General features: G+C 48.2%; 1 protein-coding gene across 1 annotated transcript in view; it reads left to right on the forward strand.

Annotated features, from left to right (window-relative positions):
* Nucleotides 1-13,827, forward strand: part of VSTM2B (V-set and transmembrane domain containing 2B) — a 43,918-nt gene that overhangs the window by 9,863 nt on the left and 20,228 nt on the right. Inside the window, exon 4 of the mRNA XM_066637832.1 lies at nt 5,617-6,094. Within this exon, the coding sequence (XP_066493929.1) occupies nt 5,617-6,094 (478 nt within the window). The remainder of the gene's footprint in view (nt 1-5,616; nt 6,095-13,827) is intronic.

Consider the following 13,827-nt stretch of genomic DNA (forward strand, 5'->3'; position numbering starts at 1 on the left):
AGACAAATATCCTAGTCAAAAATGCATCTATTTTTGGAAGGCATTGGGATTGGTGCTGGCAATGAGGGCGTATGCAACTTACAGGGACCTCATCGAAGCCTCTGCTTCCCCCACCACCCTCCCCCCCCCCCCAAAAGCATGCTGTTCGCTGGCTAGGATTTTGTGTGCTTTGCAGAGGATTAAGTGCAGAAGCTGTGTTTTTGATTTAGTGAGAAAGGTTGCATTTCTTTTATCAGGGAAGGAGAGATGAGGAATGAGGGGCTAGATGCTGCTGGAGGCATTTCTTTTTGCAGGAGGCCAGGGCATGTGGGGTTGACTTTGGATAGGCAGAACATGTTAAATGCACTATGGCTGAAAGGGGGCTGGGTAGGATTAGAGTTTGCTGGTTTTTGACTGTAGTGGAGAGATGCATTTCATTAAGGGAAGGAGAAAACAGAATCAGTGGCCTGTGTTTGATTTCAGAGTGAACCAGTGCTTGGAAATATTAACTGGGGAGTAGACATGGTCAGAAGCCAGAACTAGCAGCAGTAGAATACTTGATTTTGAGGAGACTGGCTGACTGTATATCCAGGGCAGAGGGAAAGAGTGCCACCCAAAGGCATTTTGCAAATGTACAGAAGATCTACAGAGTGACTTGATTATTCCAGGAGCTTTGTAATGTAAAATTTCTTTTTTTAAAAAAAAAAAGGGGGGAACGCAAACAACATTGAAAGCCATTTCTTCTCCTCTGGAAGTCCTGATGCCTAATCCCTTATGTATGAGAATTGCCAGTAGGTCCAGGCTGTGAGGAAAAGGTTCTTTGCATATACTCAGGTGTGCTCTGGTTTATTACCACCAGATTTCTAGCACTGTGTTGATCTCTAGCACTGCAAGGCAGTTCCTTGTGCTGATGTTTGGTTTTAATCTACAAAGCCATCTCTGGTTTGCAATCCAATTGCCTTAGAAATTACTCCCCACTCCATAACAAGTAGGAATTTCAACACTGGTGCTTTTTATAATTGAAGGCCTAATCTCGTCATTTTAACTCACTCTTCATTTTGTATAAGAGAATGCTGTATACAGATAATTATGTATACAGAATTCTTCATTTACTGTGTAATTCTGTAAATGATTCAGTGGTGCACCTCAAAAGTACATGTAACTGGAAGCCACTAGATGTTTTGTTGTACTTTTAACGACGACGATGATGATGATGATGATTGATTGTTTTAGACATGATAGAATTTTAGGACAGAAGGAAGGAATATGGAAGCTTCTGGAGAGATTCAGTGGTGTGAGAATAGTCCTGTTGGATAGCACATGTAAAAGATCAGGTCAAGCTGTGACATCAGTGAGAAGCATCCTTCTCTAAGGGGGCCCTGGTGGTACGCATTCCAGTAATCTCAGCAGCTGCACATGGAACATTTTTGTGCCCCATATTTCCAAGTCCTCTGCAAGTTAACTCATGGATCTAGTGATCACACTGAGTGCATGGCTTACCCAAATCAAACAAAGAGAGAGAGCAGGTTTTGCAAGGATCTACTACTCTGCAGAATGGAAAAGGACAAAAAAACCTGGCAAGCCACTTGCGTTGGGAATCTGGTGGGGAAGCATTGCACAACTTGCCGTGAGACCTATGGAGCAAGGCAGTCATTTACCCTGCAACCTTTCCCAGCCCTTGTGGCCAGAACAATGTTTGACTGGCAGGTTGTCACCTTTGGTTCATAAAAGGGGCATTTTGCAGGAGTGCTGAAGTGCCTTGCACCATAGTATCAACCACAGGGCTGCTGTTGCAGGGAACAGTTTCTAATAAGAAGAGGGTATGAGATTGTGGAGGACAAATGTCCTGGTCCCCCATCCTGGGAGTAAAGTGCATGACTATATCATGGGCTTGGTTCTGGATGACACCTCAGTATGTGGGTGAGAGTAGGCATTGCTCTCTACTGCCTTCATAGATAGAAATTCAGGATCAGTATTGTAGTTTGCTGCAGGAGCAGAAAGAACAGCTGATTCAACTCCTTGCCTGTTGAGCTGGGAACAAAGGGTGGAATAAGCACATGATAGTTTGGCAATACACATGCAGCCCTAGGGCTTTTTACACATTAGATTGAGAGATGCCACATACCTTTTAAAGGCAGTTGTTGGATGAATTACTATAGAGTCTCTCTAAATGCTCTGAAGAGTCTGGGTTTTGTGTGTGGTTAATTGCATTGTACTTCCATCTTCCCAAGTGTTACTCCCCTTCACCTGGGGGCCAGCCCAAGAGACATTGCCACTTTTCTCAATGCTGTAAAAAATCCTGAGATGCATCTCTTTGGTTGCAGGTGGCTCCATCCGGACCTATAAAGATATGAGCCCTTGCGTTGCTTGTGTTTTGAATTATAAGCAATCACACATGCCCTTCTTGTGCCTGGTCTCAGAGTTTCTGAGTGGTATGTTGCCCTGCAATATACTACACTTTTTTTTTTTACAGTATTGGGTAAACAAGGCCTTTGTAACTGGTTATTTGACATTTGGTAGCTTAGTAGGCTTGGTGGTTTAGAGACTGGTGGTTTAGAATGCACTGGTGTAACACCAGTGAATGCATGGCAATAGTGTTTGCCCTGCAAAGTGCAAAGCTACCTGTCATGTAGAGAGCATATACACTGACAATTCCTAGTGAATTGTTGCAATTCCTGGTGGGTCGATTGGGCTGAAGCAAACCTGAAGTTCTGAGTTAGCAGGTTCAGCAGCATATAACCTGAAGTACATCATGTGACCCAGAGTACTGCAGTGGTTAAATGCCAGGCTAGGACTGAGGAGACCTGGGTTCAAATCTTGATTCAGCCAGGCAGCTCACTTAGCCATGGTATATCTCAGTCTACCCAACCTCACAGGGCTGTTGTGAGAGGATAAAATAGAAGGGAAGGACAAAATGTAACAGATCAATAAATGTATGCATACATGCATGTAGTTTGGAAATGCGACATGCTGGTTGGTCTAGTGTGTGTGTGTGTGTGTATGTAAATATATGCGATTAGAAAATGACTAGGGAACTGTTGTCCATTCATTGATACACATGCAGATCAATTTGAAGTCAAACGTTGTTTGCACAAAGCAGGTATACATGTCTGAAGTTTGGCAATGGGCTAGATACTTGAGGAAGGTCTTTTATGAGTGTACATAAAAACAGGAGGGTGATGTTTATATAGGAATATTATTCATTATTTTAGAGGGTGGATGGGAGGTGGTCTAGACTGGTGGGGGGGCACATTCTGCTTTGTTTCTCATTATAAGATGAGACCAAGGCAACCTTGCATGTGTTTGCAACAGTACCCATCTGTTTGTCACATACTGCAGCCCAATATGGGTTTCAGGATTATCCCTGCTGAAATTCTGTAATCTCAATGTGCAACACTACTTCCAGTGGCTGAGTGTGCATATTATATACTAACAGCACTTAGAGAATGAGGCTGTGTGATTGCACAGTTAGAGGTTATCTTCTGTGTGCATATTGATTTGTTTGAATTCTGTACAGCTCCAAGCACACTGCTGGCAAGTGTGTAATATATCTTAAACTACAGTAAGGTTTGTGCTACAAACCTGGAAGTGTCTGCACTTGAACTAGAAAAGGGGTGTGTGTGTGTGTGTGTGTGTGTGTGTGTGTGTGTGTGTGTGTGTGTGTGTGTGTGGATTCATCATTGAAGATTTGTTGTGACTATGTGAATGGCTTGGGGGATCTGACTCAGATTCAGGTGGCAAAGTTTTTTGGGGGAGTGGGGATAATCACTAGTGATCAGTGGAGGAATTTGGGGGTGATTGTATGCATGCTTGATCTAACACTCTTCCCATAAGGGCTACACAAAGGAAAACAGCAATGAAATGTAAAGAGCACAAGGGAAAAGACATTTGCTTCCTTTATATTTCAAACCTCATGTTATCCTTCCTCCAGAGCCCCAATTTCTAGTTATTACAAGGAATAAATGTGTGGGTAGCCATGTTGTCCCATTATAACAAGATCCCCGTCTGGAAGTGCGTTTATTAGAATAATAGAATCTTAGAGTCGGAAGGGACCTTGGAGGTCATCTAGTCCAACCCCCTGCCAGTGCAGGCCACGACAGCATCCCTGCCAGGTGACCACCCAGTCTCTGCTTGAAAATCTCCAAGGAGGGAGAGCCCACAACAGCATGAGACAAACTCTCCCAGTGCCTAACAGCTCGTGCAGTTAGGCCATTCATCTTTCTGCCTAACCTAAAGCTGCTTCCCAACTAAAATGAGACAAAACTGCGTGCAGCAAGCTGTAGGGTTCTCCAGAGCAATTCAACAGGCTGGATACTGAGCAAAGCAAAATCAGAGTAGGGGGGATAGGGAAACTGGGAACTGGCTGTGGTGGAAAAGCCCCCAAAGCCTACAGTTTATGAGCATCTTAGGATGGCCTGCTGCAGGAGTTCTGCAGTTTGATCAGCCTACATGCTCCAGGTGGGGAAAAAGAAAGGTTCTAATATAAAATTCAGCAGTTATTCTAAGAACAGCCCCACTGGATCAGGGCATAGGCCCATCTAGTCCAGCTTCCTGTATCTCACAGCAGCCCACCAAATGCCCCAGGGAGCACACCAGATAACAAGAGACCTCATCCTGGTGCCCTCCCTTGCATCTGGCATTCTGACATAACCCATTTCTAAAATCAGGAGGTTGCACATACGCATCATATTGCTAAAGCCAGGGGCGAGGGGGGGGCTGCTATTATGGTTTGTTAGTTCTGGAAGCCCTGGGTGCATCCTGGAACCCGGCTAGCCTCTAGTGGGGTTAAACAAATGAAGTTTCCTTTGAACTCCTTGGCATGCCATTTTACAAACTGTAGCCTTTAGGAAACCCCCACCACCAACGTGCACAGCTCCCTACCCTTTCTGTAAAGCTATAAGCAGCAAATGCTCTGAAATGTAAACCTTTTGTCTTGCCTTTGTGTAAATGCAGCACCCTGAACTCCAATGCAGTGGCATAGCTAGAGGGGGGTGCAAAGCACTAAGTTTGGCAGGAAGCCTTGCTGCAGTGGGCAAGGTGTCCCTCCCCCTGCCTTTCAGAGCCATGCTCACACTGCTTGGAATGGCTCCTAAGGGGAGGGACCCCTTGCGCGCTGTGGTGAGGCTCCCTGCAAAAGTTAGTGCTTTGCACCCTCTCTAGCTGCGCCACTGCTCCAATGGATGATCCCTCCTTCCATCAGTCTGTCGTGCCCCCCCCCCGTGAGCGAGCCCAATCCTGTGCAGGTCTACTCAGAAGTAAGTCTCATTATAGTCAATGGGGCTTACTCCTTGGAAGTGTGGCCAGGGTGGCAGCCTCAGAGCCCAACCTATGCATGTCTACTCAGAAGTTTAAGGCCCATTACAATCAATAGGGCTTACTCCCAGGAAAGTGTGGATAGGCTTGCAGCCCCAGAGCCCAATCCTATGCATGCCTACTCAGAAGTAAGCCGCATTATAGTCAGTGGGGCTTACTCCCAGGAGAGTAGGGCCAGGATGGCAGCCTCAGAGCCCAGCCTATGCATGTTTGCCCAGAAGTAAGCGCCACGGGGTGAGTGTGGCTCACTCCTCGGACAGTGGGGCCAGGGTGGCAGCCCGGGAGCCGCTCCCAGACGCAGCTAAGCTCTCGCTCTCTCCGCAGACGGTGCGCGTCCAGGGCAACGACATCTCGCACCGGCTGCGGCTGTCGGGGGTGCGGCGGCAGGACGAGGGCGTCTACGAGTGCCGGGTGTCGGACTACGGCGACGAGGACACGCAGGAGCACAGGGCGCAGGCGGCGCTGCGCGTCCTGGCCCGCTTCTCCCCGCCCGACGTGCAGGCGGCCGAGGCGGTCTCGCACATCCAGAGCAGCGGCCCGCGCAGGGCCAGCCCGCCGGGCAGAGCCACCGCCGAGCCCGGCCTGGGGGACAAGCGCCTCCTGCCCGCGCAGGGCCAGCCCGCCGCCGCCGCCGCCTCCTCCTCCGCGGGCGCCGCCGCCTCCTCCCCGGCCGCCGCCTCCTCGTCTTCCTCCTGCGCCTCCTCCTGCGGCACCACCACCGTCGCGGCGGCGGCTGCAGCGGCGTCCTCCGCCTCGCCCCGCCCGGGCAAAGCCACCATCCTCCGCCAGCAGCACGGATCAGGTAGGTGGAGGCGCAGCGACCCCTGCGGGCGGCCGCGGCGAGCGCGGGAGCTGGCCTTGGTGCTGATCGCGAACCTGGGGGCAAGCCGAGGCATGTCTACTCAGAAGTAAGTCCCATGAGAGTCAGTGGGGCTTGCTGCCAGGAAAGCGTGGATAGGATTGCAGCCTCAGCGGCCAGCCCTGTGCGTGTCTACTCAGAGTAAGTCCCATGAGAGTCAATAGGGCTTACCCCCAGGAAAGTGTGGATAGGATTGCAGCCTCAGAGGCCAGCCCTGTGCGTGTCTACTCAGAGTAAGTCCCATGAGAGTCAATAGGGCTTACCCCCAGGAAAGTGTGGATAGGATTGCAGCCTCAGCGGCCAGCCCTGTGCGTGTCTACTCAGAGTAAGTCCCATGAGAGTCAATAGGGCTTACCCCCAGGAAAGTGTGGATAGGATTGCAGCCTCAGAGGCCAGCCCTGTGCGTGTCTACTCAGAGTAAGTCCCATGAGAGTCAGTGGGGCTTGCTCCCAGGAAAGTGTGGATAGGATTGCAGCCTCAGAGGCCAGCCCTATGCATGTCTACTCAGAGTAAGTCCCAGTAGAGCCAATGGAGCTTACTCCCAAGTATGTGTGGATAGGATTGCAGCCTCAAAGGCCAATCCTATGTGTGCCTAAGAACCAGGCATGCATAGGGTTAATGGGGCTTATTCCCAGGAAAGTGTGGCTAGGATGGCAGCCTCTGAGCCCCATCCTAGGCATGTCTACTCAGAAGTCAGTCCTGTTAGTGTCAATAGGGCTTACTCCCTGGAAAGTGTGGATAGGATGGCAGCCTTAAAGGATGACTCTGCTGGGAAGCAACCTCTAGAGGTGCTGCTGGGGTTTGCAACCTTGCCTGGGATACTGATTTGTCATCCATCCATCCCCGCCCTCCGCCCTGGGGCATTTCAATGGTTTCCCAGCAGGGACATGCAGTGGCTGGGGAGGCAGGTGAGGCAGAGCCTCCCCACTGGAGTCCTTCAAAAGGCGCCACCCCATGTGAGGGGTGGAAGCACTCACATGCACAGAGTGAAGAGCATGGAGAGTGCAGAGTGTATCGGTTGTGAGTGCTTGCACACCTCACCCGGTGGGGATGCTTTCTGAAGGCCTGTGCCTCACTTCCCTCCCACTGCACAACCCTGGTTCCTAGCCCCCGTCCCCCTACGCGTATAGTTCCCAATTTGAACTATATGCATCTTGACATTCATACTAGACCAGTGTTTCTCAAGGTTTGTCCTCTATCGTACCACTTCACATCGTTCACCTATTCAAAGTACCTCCAGAAGGAACTGGCAATGACATAATTACAAGTTAGTTCTGAGTTAGGAGGCCAGATGTGCCTCACCAGTAAGAGGCTGAGGATAGATGGGGTGGCTTTTTTGAGCACGGGAAAGCATGCTTCGGAACTGCCCAGCGAGCCAAGCCTCCTATTCACTATGTGTTGTATCATATTCCTGGTCTCACTGTCAGGCGGCAGGGATCCAGGGATCCCCCAAGTACCATCAGACACCACCTCAAGTACCACTGGTTGAGGTTACCACAGAGGTTGAGAAACACTGATCTAGACTTTTTTTTTTAAGTCTCCAGTCTGAATGGTGTGAAGAACAAGTGCTTTTTTTTCAGAGAGGCTGGTCTTTTCCCACAATCCTTTGTGGTGGTATAAATTCCATTTTTGGTCACTGAGATGGAGATCATCACAAATGTTCTCCAGCAGATTTGTTTCCTTGAGTTTTTTTTCTTTTCTGTCTGAATTTCCAGTGTCTACTTCTTGAGATAGGATTGTTTTGGTGTATCCTGGTCCTGAACAGATAGAGCTGGGAGCAATCCCTATTGCTATCAGAGAAACCTTGTTTCCAAGTTTGGGTGTAGGAATGCGGGGAAAACATCACTTGAGAGTGGGTCATTGGGCAGGAGGAAACAGATGTTTGCAGCCAACACAATCAGGGCACAATCCTAACCCCTTATGTCAGTGCTTTCCAGCACTGGTGCAGTGGTGCCAATGGGACATGTGCTGCATCCTGCAGTTGGGTGTCACTCATGGAGGCCTCCTCAAAGTACGGGAATGTTTGTTCTCTCACCTCAGAGCTGCATTGCCCTTATGTCAGTCCTGGAAAGCACTGACATTAGGGGTTAGGATTGTGCCCTTAGTCATTCTTGGAAAAAAGCACTGTATGCAATAACAAAGTAGAGGTACTAACCTGGATGTGTGTGCTTTGAAGATGAAGTTGAGACCATCCTAAACATCAACAAGCAACCCTAGACATCAAAGCCCAAATATCTGTTAGTGAGAGGTGATATAGGGTAATGGCTTAAGAATGCGAGTCGAAAATTTCCTGGTTCAAATCTCACATCAGCCATGAAAAATCACTAGATGGCCAATGATGGCACCAGGTTACTGGAGCAAAGACCTGCACTGCCCCGTGCCCATGGTGTTCTCCATCTGTTTCCTTATGGCACCTCCTTGAGCCACCACTTCTGAGAGTTCAGGGATTGGCCTGAGCAGGTGGGCTCTCTGATGGGTGTGGACCCATGGCTGATTTCTGATGCCATCCCTACTTTAGGCAAGACACTATCTCACATCCTCAACCACAACACCCACAATAGGAGAGTAATGATATGGACCTTATAGGTTTGTTCTATCGATTGCTTAGGTTGTGATGTGGAAACCCTTTGAGCACACAAAAAGTTTAACATATGGCTTGTTTTTATTGCTGGTTTGAATGTAAAGAACAGGAGTGAAAAGAGAACCTGGCTAAATTCACTTCAGGAGAATTATTCTGCACATGCTGGGGAAGATGTCTTGCAGTGCAGAGCTATAAAGCATCAGGGGTTACATGACGGTGCATGAATCAAGAAACATGGTGAATAAGGAAGATAAGGCATATAAACTCCAGGGGACCATAAGGTTTTTGAAAAGGACTAGTGCAGAAATTTTGACACAGCAGAGTAGCACCTCTGGCTTTAGAAGTCATGGCTTTTTTCATATGGACCTTCTCTACTAAGTCAGAAACGGCCCTTTAATAGGTGGAGGAGAGCTTGCTGTTGTAATACCAGAACTAGGGGACTACACCAGAACCAGGATACATCCACTAAAACTGAGTGGCGGGAATGTTAGAACAGACAAAAGAGAACATATTTTTACACAACATGTAATTAATCTGTAGAACTCCTTGATACGGGATGTGGTGATAGCACCTCATCTAGATGCTTTAAAGCAGTGATTCCGAAACTCCTACAAGGGAATTAGAACTGCTGTAAGTCTTGGTGGGAGTGGGTGGGGGAGGCCCTGACAGTGCCGCAGTAATCACAGCGCCATGGGAACCCAGGGGCTTTCCCCTTACCTGGGGAAATTACCTTACCTTATCAGGGATGGTCTGGAAGACATGCAGCCCCCTCTGTGCCCACCCCCAGGCTAGTAATTTCTCCATTTGGTGATTGGAACACACTTCCAATTTTCTAGCATGGGGGGCCCACAGTGGGGACTGTGGGACTGTCAGAGACCTATTACTGGGCCATTTCCCTTAAGGGGGAATGACCCAGTTTTGTTTCCCTATGATGGGTCCTTGGGAACCACAGCTTTAAAGGGATTGGATAAGCCATGATGATTATACACAACCTCCTGGTTTTAGAAGTAGGGTATCTCTAAATGCCAGATGCAAGAGAGTAGCACCAGGATGCAGGTCAATCCCAGTCTGCAGGAACCAAAAGAAAACATCTACTGAAGACATATCTGACATGCAGTGCTTTGAGGGCTCCAGCCACATGTTGTCATAAACTGTCACAACATATCTTAGCTGAGCTTAATTCGTGTCTTGGTCGCCTCTGCTTTTTTAACAAGTCGAGAGCAGGAGGCCATGCCGGTCTGTATCAAAGCTGGTGTTTCTGACAGCTGAGTGGGCTCAGGAGAGAGCACTGAAGTCTCAAGTGAGATGAAACCGCTTTATCGTCCCTAGGGAAGCATACATATTTATTTCTTTTTGTCCTCTGATCCTTATCAAGAGGGTCACCCAGCATCGCACAGAGAGGTTGTGTAGTAGAGTGGCTAAGTGGCTGAGCTACAGGAGTCCTCCAGCTCAGATCTCATCCTTGCCATGAACTGTGGCCAGCCACCCCCTTGCAGCCACTGCAACAATATGGGGATAATCATATTTACCTGACAGGTGGTTGTTGCTGGAACAACATCATGATAATACACCTGACGTGCTTGGCGCATTCTGAAAATGACAAGAATTGTTGTAATTATTCGCTGCTACTGCATAGATAGACAGGATAGCCAAAATGTGTACATTTCTCTAAGAAAGACTTGCTCGTCACATATACTTTTTCTGGAACAAATAAGAACATAAGAACAGCCCCACTGGATCAGGCCATAGGCCCATCTAGTCCAGCTTCCTGTATCTCACAGCGGCCCACCAAATGCCCCAGGGAGCACACCAGATAACAAGAGACCTCATCCTGGTGCCCTCCCTTGCATCTGGCATTCTGACATAACCCATTTCTAAAATCAGGAGGTTGCGCATACACATCATGGCTTGTACCCCATAATGGATTTTTCCTCCAGAAACTTGTCCAATCCCCTTTTAAAGGCGTCTAGGCTAGACGCCATCACCACATCCTGTGGCAAGGAGTTCCACAGACTGACCACACGCTGAGTAAAGAAATGCAACCTGTTGCTGGAGATAGGGCCATCTTTAAGCCAATTGGCCCCAATTGGGCCTGTGCCTAAGGGGCCCCCATGCAAGGGTAAAAAATTAAATTAATATTTTTACTAAATCATTTCACAGACACTTAAACAAGTAGTTTTGTAACTATTTACTTTTCAAAGGTAATCTACGCATTTAGTTTATTTGTAGGCTTACATGTACTGTAGGCTTATACCATGATCTCAGAAGCTAAGCAGGGTCAGGCCTGGTTAGTACTTGGATGGGAGACCGCCTGGGAATACCAGGTGCTGTAGGCTTATACCATAGTCTTTCGAGACTGAAGGTTGCCAATCATGCAGTTTTGTATTAAAATGTGCTTAGATCCATTTGGTCCATTGACTCACATGCACTTTTTAAGCACGCATTTTGATTGTTTTCCATTCTACCAAAGAGTTGCAAAGTCTCTAATCCATTTTATTGCTGTCTCTAAGATTTTACAGACCATGGCTGTGAACCTGGGGCCCTGCAAAAAAATGTTTCAAATTGAGCCCTGCAGATCCTAAGGCCAGTCCTGGCTGGAAATAGGGACAACAGAGATAATTGTAGCCTTAGCGTCCAAACCCAAAGGGGCCTAGCACCAGTGCTGAGCTCCAGCCCTGGCGCTGGGTATTGCAAATGTGCCATAAGGAAGAAGGTGAGAAGGTGCTTCCAGTGCTGGGCTAACGCCAGTTGGCACTGGGCCTCTGCACTGCGTGGACTGCTGGCCAGCACTCCTCCAATACCAACCAGCAGTGAGTATTTTAGGAGAAGGGGGAGTTGGGGAGTGGACAGAATGTGGCAGAGGGAGCGTGGAGGGAGGGGAGGATTGGGCTCAAGAGGGGGGCAGAGACAGCAGCAGGCTCTGCCACCATATCCTAACCTCCCTCCTGGCCCGCCAACTTGAGTCTCCTTGTGTTTGTGCCCACTCAAAAGTGAACGCAGATCTGAGGAGACCCGTTGGCACCATGGCTGCATTACCTGCGGTAAGGGAGCAAACACTTCCTTACCCCAAGGAAACTCCCAGTGCTATCCCAGCACCCATAGGATCTGTGCCATTTTGGCTCAACTGGAGCCCTGGGTACCACCAGGGATAGGATTGGGATGTTAGTATCCTGCTATGAGCTTCCAAGTAGCATTTAGCTAACCACTGCTGGAAACGATGCTGGAGACTAGATGGGCCTTCAGCTGATCCCACAGGAGTGTTCTCATGTCTCAATAAGACTACATAGCATTTGTGTAACATCTTCTGAGTGCGCAAATTCTTCTAATGAATGATTTTGGTGTCATACTTACAGCAACTATGTAATTAAGTGTTATGGTCCCCATATACAGATAGGGAAGTCTGAGGCTGAATGACTTTCCTAAGGCCACCTAGAAAGTTCATGGCAGAGGTGAGATTCAAACCTGGGAATTGTTGATTCATAGCTCAGTTCCTTAGCTACTCCTTCTTTTATGGACCAAAATGCCTCTCCATCACTGGCAGCTTTCTTCCAAAAACATGCAGGTTCAGAAACAGCAACAAATGCTAGAATTGTGCTCTCTCATCTTTGTTTGGAACTCTGCCACTTGCACTCAGCCTGCAAGATGGTTATTTGTTGTTTGGAGTTTCCGTGTGGGTTGCTACAGGCATCAGACACTGTGTCAAGCCTGACGATCTAGACTTGACTCTGTGTTGGACAATGAGCTATAGTTTAAAAGAGGCAATAGGACACAAGAACTACCCTACAGCTTAGGTAGTGCGTGGGTAGCGCATGTTAATGGCGCTTTGGAACAGGAGAAGGTCTTGTTCCAAGGGCCTAGGCTCAGTGGCAGACCTACCATTCATTTCTTGGAACAAATGCCCCAGACGCAGAGCCTCGCACACCTTTACAACCCTGTGGAAGCCTGTCTGGGGCTCCCAACAGGGTCGGAAACTGTGCTTCCAGTTTTCTGGAAACATAGTTTAAAACGTTGGGAAAGCCTCCGGAAGCTTCCCCAATGCAGCCTGGGGTCCTGCGAGGCTCCGGAAGCTTCAAGTAAGTGTGGGGGGGAGAAGATTTGCGCATGGGGCAAACAGCCAGCGGGGGGGGTTTGCCATCACAGACCTTTGTCCCGGGGCATAGGGCTGGGGAGGTCCACCACTGCTTACTCTATAGCATAGCCTTCATTCCTTCTTGCCTCTCTAATAACAGTGAGGCAAAAATCACACCATCATCTGTCCATGATGTAAGGAAGACCTTACATAAGTATTGCAGTGTGCCTAGAGTGGAATGTTTGTACTTGGGTATATTTACAGGAACACTTTGTGGCTTTTAATGACCCCTGGTGATTGTGGGCCAATTTGACTTTTCAGTGGTCCAGTAAATAGAAATCCCATCTCCCTGCAGAGCTGATTGATTTCGCTTTCTGTAGACTGCCTGTGGGTTACATAGTACATGTGCCCTAATGAAGCAGCTGGATCAAATTGTAATGGGCACAGTGCCATGCTAACAGATGGGCATCAACTTTTTGCAGCTAAAAGAGCATGTCAGATATGTCTGTTAGGGCAAGATGCCCTGCCCGGATAATCTAGTATTATCTATCTATCTATCGCACTATTGTATATCTCTGGTGAGATTGCATGTCTGTGGATAGGGGACACCATGTTAAATCATAAGCCTGGATCAGCTGTTGGAAGAAAATGTAGCAGGCAGTAATGGAAAGATGTTTTGGACTGTGAGAGAACCTATAGCAATAGGGTTAGGGTGCAATGGATAGCATATTAATATCCTGTTGTGATGCTTTGCAACGTATGGTTTGACCTCACATGATACAGCAGCTGCCTTGCAGTCTAGGCAGGGCTTGGATGGGGAAGTTCTTGGGGAGTTCTACAGATGATCCCTTGAATTCCATAATGCAAGAATGGTGGATATAAATGGATGGACTTGGTCAGAGGGATGTGCACTGAAGACCAATCCAGTAGCTTTTTGCCACGTTCGTACTTGATGGTTGTTAATATAGAATCAGGAAGGATGTCACTCCAGGTTCCTTGGAAGGGTGGAATACAAATGTAATAAAC

Source organism: Tiliqua scincoides, chromosome 9 (assembly GCF_035046505.1).
Source record: "Tiliqua scincoides isolate rTilSci1 chromosome 9, rTilSci1.hap2, whole genome shotgun sequence".
Lineage (NCBI taxonomy): Eukaryota > Metazoa > Chordata > Lepidosauria > Squamata > Scincidae > Tiliqua > Tiliqua scincoides.